General features: G+C 38.7%; 1 protein-coding gene across 1 annotated transcript in view; it reads left to right on the top strand.

Annotated features, from left to right (window-relative positions):
* Positions 1 to 21,463, top strand: part of slc25a26 (solute carrier family 25 member 26) — a 78,724-nt gene that overhangs the window by 51,470 nt on the left and 5,791 nt on the right. The window contains exons 6-9 of the mRNA XM_079843811.1: positions 536 to 580; positions 10,817 to 10,886; positions 13,701 to 13,765; positions 18,166 to 18,239. Coding sequence (XP_079699937.1) covers positions 536 to 580; positions 10,817 to 10,886; positions 13,701 to 13,765; positions 18,166 to 18,239 — 254 coding nt within the window. The remainder of the gene's footprint in view (positions 1 to 535; positions 581 to 10,816; positions 10,887 to 13,700; positions 13,766 to 18,165; positions 18,240 to 21,463) is intronic.

Here is a 21,463-nt window from a genome sequence, read left to right on the forward strand (position 1 = left end):
TTGCCACAAGTCATCCATTTTCTTTTACAGAAGACGTGTGCTAAGAGATTTTTTTTTTCTCTCCACGTATTGAACATCATAATGGCATTATTTTGGTTGTTGTGAAGGCAGTTTTTCATTAATGTCAAAACCTTTTTCCCCCCAAAACTGTGTAACCTGTCACTGTATGACAGACTTTGTATCCAGACTTAAGAGTTTTATTAATTCCTTCCCCCCCAAAAAATGAAAATTCTTTCATTATTTATTTACCCTCGCTTCATGCCGTTTCCAAGCTTTCTTTCTTTTGTTGAATACTAAAGGAAAAATGTTAACGAATGATGATGATCCTTTTATGGCGCTTTTTTGTCATTTTGGAGCTTGGCAGCCTGTCTCTTCATTTCACTTTCATTGTGCAACTAGTATACATTTCTCTTTTTGTGTTCCCCTGAAGAAAGAATGTCAAACAGATTTGGGAATGACATAAGGGAGAGTAAATATTATTATTATTATTTATTATATTATATATTATAAAAACTCTTTCTCTTTAGAATTTCAGATTCCATTCTCGCTGGTGCAGTTTCCACTCTGGGAGTACCTAAAGGTATGAATCCACTTTTTTTCTTTCTCTTGCTCTCAATTCGCTCTAATTTGGCCTCATAATTTCGCTCAAATGAAGGAATAACGGCCTCGTAATGGTATGACACATTTAGCAACTCAAACTACACACACTCTGCCTCCATATCGGTTTAATAACTCTCTTTTTTTTAGGTGCTCTCAAAATGACGATGCATTTTATTGGTTGCCCTCACCGGTGGTTAAGCGGAATCGTAATTTCTCACAAACCTCGAGTCTTAGCCAAATGTCCATTTCCTTCGTCGTTGTCTGGTCCGGGCCACATAAAAGTCATTTTTCTTCAAAAAAGGCCCAGTTTTGTGAGGATGACGACATGTCTCCAGGGCGAGAGCAGAAAATTCCATTAGCACTCTTGGCCTAACGACCAGAGCGAAGCAGAGAAGGAGAGGCATCGGAGGACAATAGCACGTGCAGCTGTGGGCGAGGCGTTTAACCGCGATTCTCCACCATAATAAGGAGTGTCATTCATGGCCGCCTCTTTGTGGCACGTTCAAAGAGGCATTTTCTAACTCCTTCATTCTTCCATGTTTCCAGCCTCTCCGGCCATCTGTGTGGAGCTGCTGGAATGTGAGAGTCTTTGCTAAACTCTCTTTCAAAAGAGCATGGCTTTGAAAAGCAAGAAAGCGTAGATGAGACAATGGCAGGGGATGCCAGTGTTGGTTTTAAACGGCTGCTTTCCCATCATTGATTATTTCCAAGAATACCACATTCTTTCAAGTGTGCATTCAGTTTTAAATGACCCTGGACAACTCATTTTTGTGTCAAAAAAGTGTAGGGTTAATTCAGCTATTTAAAAAAAAAAAAAAATTATATATTCAGGACACCGTTTTTTTTTTTTTTACATTGGACATTGAGGGGCGACCAGGCACAGTACCCGTTGTTTAGAATTCGATTATTCTTGGCTTTGGAGGTGTAGGACTGTCAATAAAAATAAAATAAAAAAAGTAAAAAATCAAATATCAGTCAATGGGCCCTATTTTAACGATCTGAAATGCAAGTGTCAAAACGCGAAGCGCAAGTAACTTTGTGGGCGGGTCTCGGCGCTGTTGCTATTTTCCCGGCGGGATAAATGGCTCTTGCGCCCGGCGCAAATCTAAAATGGGTTGGTCTGAAGTAGCTTCATTATTCATAGGTGTGGTTTGGGCGTAACGTGAATAAACCAATCCGAGCGTCATCCAACATTCCCTTTAAAAGCAGGTGCGCAAGTTCCATTATGGATTGCTATTATTATGGCGTATTTACCAGGCGCACGCCAGGAGCGGTTCACAGCCGAGGAGACTGATGTTCTTGTAAGAGCAGTGAAAGACAGAGAAGTGAAGTTGTAATGTTGTACATTATGGTAAAGGTGATTTCAGTCTTTTTTTTTTCAGTCTTTCAGTTTTTTCAGTTTTTCAGTCGATTTTTGTTCCTGGTTCTTGACGGACAAACCAATTTGTCAGATGTCCTTATATACGTCTTGCCACTATTGGGCAAACAGGTCTTATCCTTAATTATTACAATTAGCCTGAATCATTTGTAAGCTAGATTTATGCCTATTTTTTCACATCTTCGTGGCACACCACAATGATTTCCGTCATCTCATGTGTTAATATTTTTTTAGTGTAACAATTTATGATTTGCAAAAATAACTGTTGCATCTGTGTAGATTACATGAGCAAAGTGTATGCGCGTTGTGCACGCTATACATTATGGTCAAGCATGCGCCCTTAAAATAGCATAATGAACAACGCGCAACGCGCCACTGACTTTAGACTAGGTTTTTTCTGGTCAGTGGCGCAATTGTTTAATGGAACAGCAAAATAGCACCAGGGATTGTTTGCGCCGGAACACGCCTCCTTTTTTGCGCTGAACCGCCCAGGGAGCGCAAGTTCATTCACTAGTTTAGCGACGTGCTTCTGTGGAGGGAAAAGCGCGCTTTGCGCGGGTGCAAAATAGGAATGACACATGCGTCGGTGTACAAAGTCAATTACGCTGGGTGCAAGATAGGGCCCATAATCTGTCATCATTTACATTTACACTTCCTTCCATGTTGTTCCAAACCAGTTTTTGGACATTCTTTTTTTCCCTGTGGAACATAAAAGAAAATATTTGGAGAATGTTCTGCCCGCTCAGTGAAGGTCAATGGTCACCAAAATTGTTTGGTTGCCAAAATTCTTCAAAATATATTTTATGTTCCACAGGTAAATTAATGTAAATCATTAATTAATATAAAACATGCAGTTAAATTGAGCTATAAAGGATAAATTGATATGTTTAAATAATTTAAAACATTTGTATAAAGCCTTTACAAATGTATTTTCTTATCCTTTTGCCGAATGCTTTTCTTTCTTAATTTGAAGGCAAGTTAAAAAAATGCAGTTCAATCAATGAGCATATATTAAAACATTTTAAGCACTACAATGAAACAGTTTTAAATATGCCTATTGGCATTATTTTATTGTCACATCTACCTTTCTGAAAATGAATAACTGTTTTAAATGTCTATTTATTATGTCTGTTGATTATATAAAAAAGTGATTTATTTCCATTTTTATTTCTAAATAAATTAGGTAATTATTTAATTTGTAAAGACATTTCTGCCAATTGAGCCTCATAAATACTACACACTGCACCTTTAAAGGGTTCAATGGAGGGACAGAAAGCTCTCAGATTAAAAAAAAAAAAGTGTGTTCTGAAGATGAACAAAAGTCTTAAGGGTTTGGAACGACATGAGGGTGAGTAATTAATGAAAGAATTTTCATTTTTGGGTGAACTATCCCTTTAAGTGGATCCCCTAGTCAACCATAAATAGTGAAGTACAAAGTATTTTCCGAACCGTGAGAAATTTGAACCCTTGTGCCTGCCATCCTTGTATCTATCTGTGTGTATTTTCTGCTTGTCATGTTCAGGGATCTTTGAGCTGCTGAATCGTTTGCCAGAATTGTAATAGTAGATTGCAAAGCAGTGAAAATATTCCTTCAGGGGACCATATCAGGATTTTCTTTTCATTTAAAAAAAGAAATTTGATGTACAATCATGTTTGTGTAAGATGTGCATGTTTTTGTTTTTGAGCACATTGAGTGCAACGAAGTGCAGTGGGCTGCACACAATCCAAAAAATGCCACAATCTACAAGCCTGGCAAGCATTTCATGTTGGGAAATCAAACCCCAAGTATCGCCAAACCAGTTCTCAAGTCATTTGCACCAAAAACAACTTAAACCCCGGCATCCGAGTGGCAGGCCGCAGTAAACCATCTGTTCTCTCCAGCGTATCCCACAATTCCCAAAGTTTATCTACCAACAATCCCCTAAACTCAGTGCTGCTCTTTTACAAAACCACTGAGCAGCTGTGTCATTACATCAGCCGGCCATTTATTTCCCACCGTGCCCACTCAACTCGACATTTATGTGTCAGTGGATCAAACTTTTTCCCATGATTAAGTGCAAGTGTGTCATGAGCAAGTCTTAGTTTGCTTTGAGTAATTTAAGCTGAAGCGTACATTTGGAGTAATGCCTGGCCAAGGTGGTGTGTTCCGGAAAAGACTAGTAAATAAATCTTACATTTAGTGTTTAGTGTGATTAGAAAAAGGTCCATTTGTCCACATTGTTTTTAAATTGATCTCAGGCATGCCCTAGGTTAAACAAAGAAGTTAGATGAGTCAAACTTTATTATACCTATTATCAAATGAAAAGTTCAAGCTATGGCGGACTCAGCTGTGGGTTTAACGTTGTGAGTTGTCAGGCTCTTTCTTCACCCCTGAACTACCTCATTTCCTTTTTAGGTGCAAAATATTTCACAACTACCTGCAACTCGCTCCTCGGCCACTGCCTACTGCTCTGAGCCTGTTTAACCTCTATAAATCCTCTCTCACTACACCTTTACTCGCATATCTTCAGTAGCTGCCAGAATCATATTAAACACGCTGTTCCTGTCACACAAGGCTGCCAGTGGCCTGGCTCGCTGCTTCTCACAGTCCTTTATTAAACCATACAACCTACCCTGACCATGTCAGTTTATCAAGCTCCCCATCTTTCCACATGAAAGGAGCCCACCTGCTCACATCTCTACAACCTTTCAGTGGTGAAACAAACTCCAAGTCATTCATGTACCCGTGCATTTACATTTTTGGTTAATTTTGGTTTGAATGACTAAACATGGTGTTGTTCACAAGTATAGTATTTTTCACATTGTTTTTGATCAAATAAAATTCATATTTTGAAATGCACGTTATTGTTCTTATTTTGAACAAATTATCCATGCATATTGTTTTACCTACATTTTTAATCAAAATATCTTCATCATGATGATAAAATGACAGAATTCTCTCTGGTGATGTAAGCCAAAATTTTGTCCATTTAAACCTCGCCCCTGCAAGCTTGAGTTTATCTTCCTCCGTTTTTGAGTGCAACGGCAAAACATTTCAAAATCCAACCAACAACCTATGGAATCAACAATCAAGTCCCTCTCTTACTTTTCTTTTTCGCGTTTCACTTGGATGTGCATCGCAATATGGAAGAATATCTGCCACTACTTATGTTGACTTTTACCGTGACTTTTAATGTTGAATTTTAAAGTAATACATAAAGGTAATACATTTAATTTTACTCTCTCATGAACTAAAATCATTATTTTCATTTACTAAAATTAGGTAAAACAGACTAAAATTAATGAACATGACATGACAAAATACTTAGTACTAGTACTTAACAGTTAGGGCTGTGTATTGCCAAGAATCTGGCTATACAATACACATCACGATACAGGGGTTACGATACGATATATTGTTATATATTGCGATTTTGTAAGAAAGGCAATATATTGCGATGTGTTTTTTTTATTTTTAGAAAGATCTAATTTAAAAGAATAAAGAACACAACCATATGCATAAAACCTGACAAGTAACTATTTTATTTCATTAAAACAGTATAATTTATATCACTAATCACTATTTTATGCAATCTAAGTAAAGGGAAATAGTAAAGTGACTGCAGGATTCTTTATGTGTATATGTTTTAAAGGTTCACAATATAGTTGTGTTTTTAATTTCTAAACTATTTAATAACAGAAAATGCATAGTATGGATATAGGGTTGGGCATATAGGGTTGGGCATTGTTTTGATTTGAACGATTCTGATTCTGATTCCAATTCCGATTCTTACTTTCAATTTTGGTTCTTTTTGATTCTCGATTCCTTGTAGTGCATCCTCCCGTGCAAGAAATACATTTGTCACATGTTTGCACTGTGCCGACCCAGGCTTTTTTAAAAGTGAAATAAAGCCACACTTTTGAGTGCCGCTTACCTGCTCCATGGCTGCAAAAGAACAAGCGGGCGCGGTAAGCACTTCCGGAAATCCGGTGGCCACAATGGAAACCAAAACTTGCGCGTTTGGAACCGATGATTGGAATCTAAATTTTTTTTCTAAACGATTCCAATGGCATCGTTATTTTTTAAACGGTTCCAAGTTGGAACCGGTTCTCGATGCCCAACCCTACTGTTTTATATGTAATACTTTAAAGCTGTTTGCTTTAAAGCAGTCTATTGTATAAAGTGCTATTTCAAGTACTGAACTGCAGAGCTGGTGCATCCATATCCACATCGCTATTATCAGATGCTTTCGTTCTGCTGCCACCGCTGTCAATTTTGTTGTGTGTTTATTTTGTTGTTTGTCGAAACGCTTCTCAGCAGCGCGGATGACGTTGGGATGTTAAATGAGCTCTCAGATTCAATGCGTTTCCTGAGTATTGGATTTTAAATGGGCCTATTTTGCCAACAAAATTACTCTTGTCGATTTCCTTAGTGGCTTCTTTATAGCTGAAGCCAAAATGAGTCCACACTTCAGCTCTGTATACTGCGGGAGCGGAATAATTCTATTGTCTTGCGAGCTGGGTTTGCTAATAACACTAGCGATGCACACATCTTCACCTTGCGCTTCTCCGGCTGCGCGTTAGTTTACGTTCTGAGGTAACACCGAGTCTGTGGTTTAAACCGAACACAAAGCCACGAATCTTGGATGTAAATATATAAATATCGAAATAGTGTTTTTGAGAATCGATACAGGATCGGCAAACATATCGTGATATTCACGTGTATCGATATTTTCTTACACCCCTATTAACAGTACTAGGGCCCTATTTTAACGATCTGAGCGCATGGTCTGAAGCGCATGGTGCACCCGTCCGTAAACCGTATACCGTGTCCGTCCTAATCCATTTTTGCTAGTTTAACAACAGAAACAACTGTTAACAACTGTCGGCGCGCATGGTCCAAAAGGGTTGACCTAGCTCTTAATCTCTGGTGTGTTTTGGGCATAACGTGCAATAAACCAATCAGAGTCTCATCTCCCATTCCCTTTAAAAGCCAGTTGGCTTGCACCATGGCAGATATGCTGTTTACATGGTGGAATTTGCGAGGGAATTTTGCATTGTGCACCCGCCTATAGGCGCATATTACTAACGTTCAGTTGCCTCAAAATAGCAATGTACCAACAATGCCAACAAACACACCTCATTTTCAGACCAGCACACCCATGGGTGAACAGATGGACGTGAGTGCATTTGCTTTTTAAACAATGTGGCTCTGGACGTAAAAATGATTACTGCGTTGGGCTGAAACTAGCAAAAATGTGTATGGCGTATGATAGGGCCCCTAAACTTAAAGAATATTTGTGTCAAGATTCTCATCAAGCTTTCGCTTTCATGACAGTGCCTGTCATGACCTGACCATAGAAGAAGACTGAAGACAAGAAGAAGTCTAAGCAGAAGACATGCTAAGAAGAAGCATAAAGAAGAAGACATGCTAATTTCCACTATACTGCCCACATGTAGCAACAGTGAGAATGCAACATATACTTGCATTGCATTATGAAGGCATCCTGACGTATTTTGGAAGGCAACATGTTTTTTGATATCATTTTAATGATAAAATATAATTGCAGTTGAATGTAACACCTGTCTTGGTGTCAACTGTAGTTCATGTCAGGTACATTCTGGCATCTAGAGCAGTGGTCAATCAGTTTGTTTTGAGGAGAACTTGCTTCCAGCTTGTTTTCAGTGAGTGTGACGGAGAAGAGGAATGGATGTTCTCCAGCACAAGCTCTTTGAACTTGAAAACAAAGACTCTTCCTTAATCTGACAGCTAATGAAACACACATGATGCACTGAAGAAAGGAGCATTTATGTGTGTGTGTGTGTTCTTCTGCACAGAGTTGGAGAGGATCATTCGTAATTACTTCATGCTGTTCTTCAATTGTTTTCGTTTCTTAGCCATCAGATGCTCCTGGTCTGAGGCCGTAGGAAAACTCCAGCAATTATTTGCAGCCTGGCTGCATAATGACTCCCACCAAACACAACATTAAACCAACAAACACGTGAAGTCACTGAAGCTCCCTCCTCTTTTCTACAACAGTCCTCACACACACATTTCTCTTTAACTTACCACATTCCTTCCCTCCTACTTCACCTCTTTAAATACTTGGAGTTCAAACAACAATTAGCCATCCTAAAATTAGTACAAATTGTGCAATTGACTGAGATCCTGTCAAACCTGTCTTGCCTATGTCATCAACACAGTAGCGCTGTTCCAAAACCTAGTGAGCCAGGTGCCTTGACAGCATTATAATATTCTCTTCTAAAAGGCAGCCACATTTTGTTGCCTTCATAGAGGTCTCATTATGGCCAAATACTCATGAAGGCAGCATTACATGTATGCTTTTCAGAGAAGACATTCCCAGAAAGAATTGCAACTAGACTATGGACAATAAAAAGTAATGATTTAATTCAGCATTAGGTGCATTCAATTGATCAAAAGTCACAGTAAAGACATTTATAATGTTACAAAATATTTCCATTTCAAAAAAATGCTGCTGTTTATCAAAGTATCACAGTTTCCCCAAAAAGAATCTGATGGATCATGCGACACGGAAGACTAATGGCTGTTGAAAATGTAGCTTTGCCTTCACAGGAATAAAACACATCTTAAAATATATTCAAATAGAAATCAGTTATTTTAAATTCTAATATTTTCACAATATTACTGTATTTACAAATGCAGCTTTGTTCAGAATTAGAGACTTCTTTTAACAACATTAAAATATGTTTATTTACCCCAAACTTTTAAATGGCACGATAGAAAGAAACGTTGATTATACACATGCTTCTAATTTGTTTAACCCTTTAAAGTTGTAAAGCCTAGCCTGGATGCCAGCCGAATTTAGCCCCGCCCACAACATTTGAGTTCGGGAAATTCGGTCTGGACTTGATCCGTTTTGGAGCAACTATGCCCGAACAGAAGCTGTTCGGACCAATGAAATTGTCAGGGAGGGCTTTATATGACGATGGACAGATGATAAACAGTAATGTTAGCATTCTTGTCACCAAAGAGCGCTTGGGTTGAATTCGTTATAACCCTAAACGGAGAACTTGTTCGTATATGCATTCACCTTTACTATTTCTCTCAAAAATGATGATCGTGTTGATAATTACTTTTACACAAATTTTCTTCTACTTCTTCCAGTGTGCGTGCAGTTGAGTTCTGTTGACAGCTTATATGCGTCGCTCCGTAGCTCTGATTGGTTATAGGTCTATCCAATTGAGGTCTTTCCTGGTTCGGTTGAAACACGCCCCATGATCACAGCCCCATGGAGCAGTATCAGGCTCATATTCTGACTAGAATTGAGTATGACGGCGTCAAGCTATGTAAAGCCGGTACCAGGTTCGGAATTGACCTATTGGTAAGCCCCTCCCCTTGAATGCAGATGAGCCAATGGCAGTTGAGTATCAGTTGCAGGGGGACCGGAACTCTGACATCTTTAGGTTTCAGCGCCATAGAGAAACATTGGAAGATCCAAAGCTCTCATCGGTTTGATGGTGTTTATGCTACAAAAATGGTAAAACGATGCACCTGGGGTTCTTGTAACACCAATTCCAGGTATCCTTAGAGGGTGTCATACTCTCATTAAGTTACAATTAAGGTTAGAGATCCTAAATAACAAACTGTTCTCACGTCATGTACAGTGTAACATGATGAATCTGTTTACCCACCATATTTATTTTTAAATCTTTTATATATCCTTCCATGGCATATTTAAGTCCCACTTGAATGCTTCTGGACGAGAATTCTGATTATTCGCCAATAAGTCTGGTTATAGCACACAGGCATACATACAGTATGCATGTTACAGTATGCGGCCTTTGTTTTAACCTCTCACATCAAATTCGTATGGGATATTATTCGGCGCTGTGATGAACATCGCAATGATGGGTTTGCCTACACTGCCGTCGCATTCTGCTCGCTGTCTGGATGAAGATAAGGAGCAGACTGCTGCGAGTTAGGCGTTTTGGAGAAGAGAACACTTTAGAACAATGTCACAGAGGAAGCAACATTGCCAAAATGCCATTATAATTGCATTATGAGGGTGCATGTAAACGCACTGACTGACAGCTGTCATTTTAAAACAATTAGCAACACAATTAGTCAATTGCGTTATTATGATCATCCTTTAAAATGTAAAAGTTCTGATGGAACATTAATAGTCATATGTGGTATCTTTACAAAGCTTAGACCCTCTGCTCTTCACACAAAACCATAGTTTTAAATGTATTTTACATATGGCAGCATTTGAATGTTTAAATTCCCTTTTCCGCAACGAATGTCAATAAAAAGTACATATTACTACAAATTAGCATTTTTTGTTAGCTTAGAAACATGCTAACATCAAAGTTAATTGCATGCCACATAAGTAGCACTCGATAAATAGTTATCTTTAAGCAGCCCTTTATTTCAGTTAGGATGGTCCTTTAGTAGATAGAACAGTGGGCAGCAAATAAGCAGCACACTAGGTTTTGGAACAGAGCTAATATCTTAGCCAGCACTAGTATTTCCCCTTTTCATCATAATCTTCCATCTGTGACACTCATCAAAGCTCAATATCGTTTTCCCCTCATTCCTTGGAAAACTCTGAACCAGCATGAAAGACGATGTGTTTTCCTGGGATTGATTGAGTTAGCATGTGTACAATAGCGCTGAGCTGTGGAAGTCAAGGAAGATTTCTCTCTTTCAAATTTTGTCACCGTTCCTTGTGGGGAAAATGAGACTCTTGACATCATACTGGAGATGCGGACATTAGGATAGCCGTTCTGTTGAGTTCCCATACAAGTTCCTAGTGTTTTTTTTTTATGTGACTGATACATGTAATAATCCACAATTCTCTCTCTTACTCTCTGTAGGTCGTGTGGTGGAGGAGGCAGGGGGGACGGCTGGACTCTTGGCAGGCAGCAGTGTGCGGAGCTCTCGCAGGTGTGTGGGATTAGCCTCGGCACAGAGGTCTGGGAAAGAGAACGAAAGATTGGGAGTTGGGATGGGGTCCAATGCCAGGAATATCCAAACTTTACCCAGCTGCATTCCTGTTTAATTCCACACAGGTCAAGATGGTCACATCAGGTTGTTCATCAGCCTGAGAGAGGGACAGAAACAGCTAATTATAGGCGGAGAGTCAGTAAGAGGATGTGTGTAACATTGACCTTTTGTTGCCCCTGCATCATGCTCTGTAACTTTCGTAGCTGTTGTCAGCAGTCATTGAGTTTACGAACTAGAGTCAGAGTTTACTCCAAAAGAGCTCAAGTCTGGCCCAGGGGCCCTTGCAGCTGTCTAATTCCCCAGTCACTATACTGGAAAACATCTCCGTCCAGAGTGATAACTCATCAGGTGCTGGGACACAATGGAGGGACGAGGATGCTTCACCCAAATGAGGAAAGAATATGGCTGCCAGCCACGGCACCTGGAGTGTGATGTTGGATTCGGGTTGTGTGCGCACATGTGTTGCTTTGGCACAGATTTATCGCTTTAGGTGGATTGCGGTTGTTAGCCGTCATTGTGAAATCACCCAAACAAATGTGAATTGTGATGCATTGTATGGTTGCGTTCGCTTGCCATCACTGCCACAGCTGCAAGCCTCAAGAGAACAAATGCGAAACGATTTCTTTTTCCCAATCTCTTTCCATCTCCAATATTGTGTCCTTCTTTTACTTTTTAAGGAGTGTTGTTCTGGGTTCAGTACAAAATTGGGAATATAATATAATGTCACATCTGCGACTTGCTGTTCATTACCACTGAAGTTAATTTCATCTCGGTCTCAGGAAACGAGCAAAAGCAGAATCTACACTAATTCACTTACAATAGAAGGCATTTCTTTTTTGAAACTATAGCCATGAAGCGTAAACATTATGCAGGTTAGCATGAATCTAATGAAGAAGAATCGCTTGCTAACATTTTCTGTCCAGAGTTAAATCCTATTATAGATCCCCCCCCATTACCATGATCATGTAAGGCTGCTAAATCCAGTAACTTCTGCCTTATATGCACAAGAAAACATTTACATTTATGTATGCAGCGGATGCTTTTGAATAGAGTTTGTTAAACTCTAAAACTAACTTTCGGCCGACCGCCTTCTGTGGAAAAGTGTTGAATGTTGAAAGTGAAACCCAAGATGCGTACGTGACGTCATGACGAGCCTACCTGGTCGCGTTAGTCTTTCGATCGGCAGGGGAACTTTCAACAATTTTTCCATAAATTGAACAGGGAAGGCGGTCGGCCGAAAGTTTACTTGATAAAGTTTTAAATATGAATATTTTTCTTACACAAATGCGTCAATTCGCTTCAGAAGGCCTTATTAACACCCCGGAGCCACGTGGAGCATGTTATTTGACGGACAGATGCACTTTTTATGGGCTTCAAAAACAGAGCAACTATTAATCAAATTCTAATGCTTGGATTAGCCTGGACTTTTGTAATATAACTCAGATTTTATTTGTCTGAAAGAAGAATGTCATATACATCTAGGATGACTTGAGGGTGAGTAAATCATGGGCTAATTTAAATTTTTGGGTGAACTATCCCTTTAAGTGGGTAATGATCTAGAATAATCATAGGCTTGGAAAGAAATAGTGAGAGAAGAATGGGTATCAGATAATTTTTTTTTTTAGTTATGTATTATTGAAAATATTTTATATGTTTCTTAAAAAATTGTTACATTTAAATTGTATTTATTTATTTGTTATATATCGAGGAGACAGTCAAGTGCCCAACAAATTGCAAAAGACAATTGCAAGATACTCTTGGGTAGCTTTTTATGTAGGATTAAAAAGATCATTCAGCCAGCAAGGAACAAAAATATAGACCTTAGTCATGGTAGCTCCATATTTTAAAGGAAAGAAAACAAGGTTATGAATCAGAAATGATCTCCATAAAACAGTTTTAAAAGTTGTGAAAATTACATGATCTAGGACCTTTATACAGTGCGTGCCAATTTGAAGACTGTACGTCTGTCCCTCACAGCCTCATTTTCATCCGTGTTAAATTTAATATGGCAATATTCAATATTCAATATTCAACCTGACTAAGGTCTATACCAGGGTGAAATAAATAAAATAAATACAAATCAGTTAGGAATTAAGTTGGCAACACATAACCATATTTTAGGACTAGGAAATTAGCCCAACTGCTACTAAAGGTGACAACTTTACCACTCAAATATAAAAAAAAAATTGTATGGAAGAATTTTTCCATTGTATACATTACACTGGAACCATACATGTACATGCATGTCATTTTTTGCTTGTTTTTACAATCTGAGGTTCGAGTCAAAATTACATTCTGTGGTAATTGACAGCCTGTTCCTGGAACCTTTCTCTAAAAACACATCAATTGTGTTTGGGACGCCTTTAATTGTTGGTTAATGAAAGGGAAATTAGGCACTATGGGAAAACTTGCAGTTTATTTCAGCGTTGAGAAGAGCATGTTTAAAGCTTGATGCTGTTGTTTGTCTGACCCCTATTAGAAAAGAGAGGGAACATCTTTCTGTTCTCATTTACGCCAAAACAAGTTTATGAATGTGCATGAGTGTTTACGTGTGCGTGACAGTGCCAGGCTAGTTTGAAAAATCCATCCGTGTTTGTTCTTTTTCTCTAGAACGTTTCCATCGGGTGATCAGTGCTGATGTCATGGCACATATTTACATTTATGCTCGGTGGTAATTATAACATGATTAACACTGTAATTAGTGCTTGTTTGTGTTTGTGTGCTGATACGTATGCACAATACATCTCTTTCCAGGTGGAGTTGCAGCCTTCGTCACAACTCCGCTAGATGTGGCGAAGACTTGGATAATGTTGGCTAAGGTGAGACTTTGAAACTGTTGTTTAAATCTGTCTCCTGATGCCTCCCAGATGGAGTGCAAGGTGTGCAAACAAACGGCCCTAATGTAGACAAAAGCAAGAGAAGAGAGAGAGTGAAGAAAAAACCTCAGTAGACACACAGCTTGATCCAATAGCAGGGTTATCCAGGGACACTACTGACGCACAAATGCACTCCCTCTTACTGTCTGCTGTCCAGTCGAGACTCAAAACAGACAGAGCTGTGTATGTGCATGTTAGATGTCAGAAGACGTTTGTATATTCAAGTGTAATTTCCAGTTGTCCAGTTCCAGTTCTATGGACTGGAACGGAACTGCACTTTAGAGCTGCAAGGATGCTCTGTTCCAAAATCTAGTCAGTATTAGGTAAGAAACTTCATCTTTCGTTAAATTTCAGCAAAATTATGAAGCAGCATCGTATGCAACAGAGAAGGCAATCCCAGAATGCACTGCGACAAAAAGTAAAAAAAATTATAATGTTGGCGATAAATAAACTTACTGTGTGAAAAAATTGTGGAAAGTCTGCACACCACGGCTCCAAAAATATTGAAATTTATTAACAGACTCTCACACAGGTGAGCACACAGGCTTCTCATCAGACGAAGAATAACTTTTGTGGTTGAATAAATTCTCCCGAAGGGATGCAAGCCAGACCTATAGAAATTTGGAAGTGGGCTTTTTTGATTTGACCAATTAGAAACCACCCAGAGCACAATACAGACATTTTGTTTCAGATGCACATGCTCTCAATGTGATTTGATTTAGAGTTCTATTTGATTTGATTCCTTTTTATTTTTGTGTATGTATTATACCTACTTCCATTCTATATAAGCTGCGTTCCAATCTAAGGCTGGGGCGCATTCAAAGGCCGATTGCATCACTACGGTGCGACGAAGGCTGTTCCAATTCGAAGGCTCCTTCAAATGCGGCCTTCGTTTCCAGTCAAATGAAGGATACAACAGATGGATCCTTCGCGGCCTTGCCTACCCCAGAATTCATTGCACGCCAGTGATGACTGGATTTTTTTTTAGAGAAAAGTATTGGGTTTCAGCTTACTCAAATATGCAATGACACAACTGTAAAAAAACAACAACCTTAAAACCAGATGTTCAAATGTTGACATATCTTACTAAAATGCAATTATACATATAGGTTATGATTAAACATAGAAATAGACCATGGTGAACATATTTAGACAGTTTGGGAACCCGGTTTTTGTTTTCAGACAGTTTAATATAACAAACGTCACTGCCACTCATTAACGGCATCTGTCACAGTTGCTAGGCGACAAGAAAGGTCCTCCGTAGACTAGACCGTCCCATTTAACAACACTCAGTCCAAACTTCTCGGCATTCAAAGGATGCAGCCTCTGAATTGGGACACAGTTAACCCTTAAATGCATGACTGTTTCCCCAATCATTCTTACATATTCGGGTCTTTAGCGACCCTGATCTATATCTAACATGGATGGATCTCTACCTGCCGCGCTAATATAAAACTCTCCTGATATTAGAGTAACAATTACAGAAGAATAAAATAAAATATAGCATATTTCGTTACCTTTTGGAGCTTGGAAGGGTTCGGTTTGAGCAGATGTTTTATACTGTCATCACTGTCCTCGTCAGAACTCATTTCCAAGTACATTCAGCATCTGGCTCATATTCGTGATCTCAAACATATTTTTAAAACGATCATTTTCAACATCTTCAAAATCAGTATTTTTGATCGCTGACAGCTTCTTCACCAGATCCACCATCAAGTTACAGTGACTAATATTTGATTGTGTTCAGTACTTGCTCTGCAGTAAATCGCTGAGCCATTTCAAGTTTTGCAGATTATATATATATATATTTTTTTTTTTTTTTGAGTCTGCAGTAACTATGAGTGAAATGTCACTTCATCATTGTGTATAAGACATTGGCACCTTGTGGAATAAAGGGGAATTGCACTTATTCCGTCATTAAAGATTCAATTATTATTGTGCATAAAAAAATATACGTACAATCTTACACACTTTGGGTCGTTAGCGACCCTATACAATTTAAAAAAAAATTGTTTCACAAAAAAAAATTAAAAAAACAGGCATTATTTTATAATGTTATTATTTTTTTCTTGCTATATTATCTAATACTAAGAAGGTTGATGTCTAACATAAAAAAATGAATGAGGAGGAGGGTAGTGAATGACGTCCCGGGTCGAGGAAAAAAAGCTAGGTGAAGAGTACTTGGATGATCTACTTCTTCTGGTCAGATTCTGGAGTGTGCATTCGATGAACATCCTATGCTATCTGGGATGGCAGTGAAGTAAAGCAACTGATGACAACATGTTGGATTTAGTACATTCAAATGTCATTCATACTACACACATTCATACTATGTAGATCATACTTTTTTAACGGCCGCAAAGTTTCGAACCAAATGTAGTACCTACTAGACTAGTATGCAATTTCTGACGCAGTTTTAGACTACTGTGCCCTTAGCTTAGCAACATGCTAACGGTAAGCAATGTAGGAATCAGTTGAGAACCGCTAATTGCGGCTTATTTAAATCCCAATCTTTCACCTATGGGCACCATAATAGTTAGAATGCTGTCTTAGAAGTCAGCTGTCTATAGGTCACTAGGCTGGAACAGAGCTATAGTGATGGACCCAACTGTATCTATCTCGTATCTTTAATACGAGAACATATCATTAAAAAAATGGAAAGATACAATGTATTGTTAAGATACATATAGATACATAGCCTTTGCAATGAAGGGAACCACACTCAGATAACCTCATGGGATGGTCTGAGTTTTTTTGATCACAATAACAGAGTATTCTGCAACTTAGCTATCTGTGAGAAATAAATAATTACATAAATCTGTAAAATTTATGGTAAAACAGGAAGCTGTGGTTTCCAGGACTTTACTGTAAAGTAGCAACATTTTAAGTTTAAATTTGCAGTAAATTACTATTATTACTACTTTTTTTTTACCTTTTATATAATGACAGCCACCTTTAAAACACAGGTGGTCAAGAGAAAGACACATGATGAATCAAAGTTCATAACAGGTATTTTTACACAACCTGAGTTAATATTGATATAAGAAGGTGCACAGTGTAATACACAAGCACAAAACACCATCATAGTAACACATGACACCAAAATAATGCAATAAACATTAATCTAACAGTATAAGATATAGCCTAAAACCCTAATCTACATGACTGATTAGAAAAATGTAAAATTTTTCACTGGATATTAAAAGATGGTTTGTTCTTTTTCACTTCCAAAAACTACATATAACATTATTTTATGTAAGGTTAGATCTATTAGAGTTTTTCACTGTATAATTTATAGTAAACTATACATGGAACTTACTTACAAGGTTTTTACCGTAGCATTTTGCAGTCTTTTACCGTTCATTTTTTTGTTTTGTTTGTTTACTCACCCTCATGTTGTTCCAAACCAGTATGACAGTATCACAAAGAAGATATTTTTAAGAAGGTTGGGAACCAAACAGCTATTGACCTTTAACATTCTATTAACATTTCTCAAAATATCTTTGTGTTCAGTATGCAGTCATAATAACAGAGGTTGATTACACAAAGAATCTTAAATTGTAGAGTAGCACAAACGGTTTCATTCTAATGGTCAGAGAGAGGATGGGAATGGTCAAGAAAAACTACATTTATACTTGACAAACATTATAAATGGAGTTGATTTTGCATTTGAATAAAATGTTGGCCCCTTTAAGTTGAAAAGTGAGTGAAGGGTCTTTTTTCACCTGTCTCCTCTCGCCATTGGCTGACAGAGTGATGTGTTTCACTGCAGGTGTCATCGCTTCAAGTTGACCTGTGTTTGCCCAAATCACTCTCTTATTCTCTCCCTCTCTCTCTCTTTTTCATTTGACCAATCAAAGAAATTGAGACTTCATGTTCAGGCAGGTCTGCTGTACTGTGTGTGTTTTGGCCTAAAGACACTCCAGGCTGTTTTCCAAGCCCTGTGGGGAACTGCAGTGTACTGGGCAGCTCAATGTACAGTCAACTCGTCAACTTAAACTCTGAAATGTGAAAAACTAACCCAGTCTAAATATAGAGCCATTGAAATTAGCCTCAGAAAGTGGTGTGTGCCAGTGTAAAACACACAGTTGTTACATTAACTCTCCTTCACAGTTCCCTCATATAGATGTTGTTTTGAAGATGGTGTTGTGGGTTTGCAGAAGAGGGACTATAAATATATATTGAGCAGAAAGAGGAGCTGTTGAACAGGTGGAGACGGGTAGAGTATACCAGGGACAGGGCAGAATCGAAAAGAAGACAAAACACTGTATGTGTTTACATGTTTGACAGGAAGCTCAAAGACAGATCATCCATCATTACTGTGTTTTGTCTCTTTTCGTCAGGCTGGGACGAGCACAGCGAGTGGAAACCTCCCGATGGTTTTGTATGAGGTGTGGAGGAGCCGTGGAATACCTGGGTGAGTGTAAATGACTGTCCTCAGTCCACATGGTTTTTCCCTCATCAGAGATGGAAACTCGAGTCTGCGACTTGGACTCGAGTCGCGCATAAGTCGCAAAAAAACTTGCGACTTGACTTGGACTCGCAAAAAATGCAAGTCTTTTGGCATGTCATTCCCGATTACGTTCTCTATTTACTACCCCACATAACAGCACGAAACGCCACCTTTTACTATTCATTAATTCACAAATATGTGCTGCAGCAGCGAATGTCACAAAACATTCTAAACACACCAAGTGAGCGAGCGAGTGACGCATCTGAAGGCACGCAAATTCATCACCCATTAGAAAACTGCTGTTAAATAAATTAGAAACAAATAGTATCAATATAGTCAAGCCTTATCTCAAACAACTTTGTAATTTAATTTGAAAATCAATCAATTAATCGGAAGGGAAGCTGAGGTGTTGCACATTTCCATGTCCTTTTCATGTTTTTCCCCAAAGTAGACTATTTGCTAACATACGCATTTAATCCAGATTTACCAAGTTTGCATCTGGATTGCACAAACACAGAGGAGTGAGGTTTACTCACACAGCGACTACTAGTTGGCCCCCGTCACACTCACCCTCCTAAACCTCACTCTCACCCGGCTCCGGTAACCCCTCCTGTTCGAACCGCTCTCTCCAAGCGGGACTCGAACCCGGGTCCGCCGGTATTAGAGTAGGACGCTCTAACAAGGAGGCTAAAGGCTGCAACCTCTAGTGTCAGTCGCTAGAGCGTCTCTTGAGATCAGAGGAGTGAGGTTTACTCACACAGCGACTACTAGCTGGCCTCCTTTACACTCACCCTGCTAAACCTCACTGCCATCCGGGTCCGGTTACCCCTCCTGTTCAAACTGTCCGCTTCGAACCCGGGTCCGCCGATATGAGAGTTGGACGCTCTAACAAGGAGGCTAAAGGCTGCAACCTCTAGCGTCAGTCGCTAGAGCGTCTCTTGAGATCAAGAGTGAGTGAGGTTTACTCACACAGCGACTACTTGCTGGCCTCCGTTACACTAAGAAATTAATACTTTTATTCAGCAAGGACACATTAAATTGACTGAAGACATTTATTAGACAAAATTTTAATAAATGGTGTTATTTTGAAATTTCTATTCATCAAAGAATCCTGAAAAAAATGTAGCTTAGCTTCCACAAATATCTTAATCAGCACAACTTTTTTCAACATTGGTATTAAGTTGTTTCTTAAGTATCAAATCATCATATTAGATTCCCAATAACTCTTCATTGAAGATTTCTTTTCTCTTTTTTAAAAAAAGAAAATGAATGACAAATAAACTAAAAGGTCAGTGGAAAATGTGGGTAGTCACTATTGTTCTGTGCACAGATGCCCATTGAGTGATCATGTGAATCTCTCTCTTCATAATAAACTTTCCTCTCTCCATCCAAAACTTTTCTGAAATTTCCTTTTTATGCACACAATAGACTGCACGACTTCAAGGAATTCCTAAAATCCCTATACAGATTGTAATATTTAAAACTCTAAGAGAAACCGGGGCTAAAAAAAATAGAGAAGGCAAAGGGGCTTGGCTATGCTTGCATAAAGGGCAACAACTTTGGCAGTTTCACTACTGCATGCCTTGTACAAATTGCCTGGCTTTAAAGCTGTAATTACTGTAATGGCTCCAATTGCAGACTAGTGAAGCCAGAAAGTGCTTCCATGTGTGTCAGAGCTCTGCGGAGAGCTTCTAACCACACCAACCAAAACATCGGCAATCAATGCAGCCATGCGCTTGTGAGCTAACCTTCCTCCAAGCTTTGAAGTGTTGCTACCCCAACCCAGACCACAGTCGCATACGGCTCCCATGTCTGCAAGCAAGTAGGCCAGGATGATGCAGCGGCCCACTGAGAGAGTAATGCTTGCAATGTTGCAATGAGCTCCTAATGACCTCCAGTTGCAGTGAAATCAATTGAAGCTTTGGTTAGATATAGTGTAAGTTGCCTATATAGAGTGTTGCAGTGGTGTATGACCTGCCTCTGATCAGAAATCTACTTTAGTAAGCTTCTGGTAAGCATGCCGTATTTATCGAGCCATTAATAGGGGTGTTATTGGACCCATCCACCGCTGACTGACTGGCAAACATGGCTGGGCAGGATGATTTCGTCACAATGAGCTCATCTTAATTTCCTGTTGTAGCAGATCGGGATGGTTGCAAGATAATAGAAAATAAAATCCATGGCATTAATGCTTTTATTATTATTGGTGTTGCGATCAGGCTTGTTTTCATGCCGGACGATAAAACAGAATAAATCTCCCATATGGCCCTGATCCGTATGTATAGATAGTTATTTGATTTTATTCAATTGCTATTCACTTTAATGTGTATTTTATTTAAAATATTAATTTGCTGTATGTAAAAAAAAAAAATACTGTAAACTACAGGGCAGTGTTTCAGACCGATTCAAATCGTGAGCTGTTCATTAAAAGAACTAACTCATAAGAGTCATTTGTTAGTGAATCAGACAACACTGGTGTCAAAATTGTACCTTTAGGAGTACAACAGCTTGTCAGTGGGGCAAAAGGACATATTTGTACCTTTTTTTTACCACAAAAAGGTTCATATTAGTACCTTATGGTTTTTTGCTAGGTACTACTCTAGCTAGGGTACTAATATGCACCTTTTAGGAGTAAAAAAGGTTCAAAGATGTCCTTTTAAGGGTACTGCCACAATGAGCTGTTGTACCTCTAAAGGTAGCTACAATATTGACCCAATTTTTCTCTGTGTAAACACGACCAGTCATTTATTTGTGATTATTGCACAGCTCTGTGGAATACCTGATTCTGATTGGTAAATCGCACCATCCGCGGTATGTTATTCCCCTATAACAACCGGTAATAACTGATAACACAGGCTTATCCGGGTAACTGAAGTCAGCGCTATACGCTTGCTAGGAAGTTTTGCGTTTGGTGACTAAAATATTAAAACTCCTCAATATTTTGTGTACAATTATTTAATTATGTAATTTGGTGTCACGGACTCTGTGTCTTGTTTCATACAAACGCAGCTGCTGCCATTTTTGCGACAACTGTTTTTTACACTGTAATGGATTATAAGATAACAAACAGGTACGATTTTAAAACCGTTTCATATCAATATCTCTTATCCCCATAATTATTTATGTGGTAAAATACGTATAATTAGTGGTATGTGTAGAACTTTCCAGCAGGTGAAACTATTGTTGAA

Source organism: Gobio gobio (assembly GCF_949357685.1).
Source record: "Gobio gobio genome assembly, chromosome: 19".
NCBI classification, from domain to species: Eukaryota; Metazoa; Chordata; class Actinopteri; order Cypriniformes; family Gobionidae; genus Gobio; species Gobio gobio.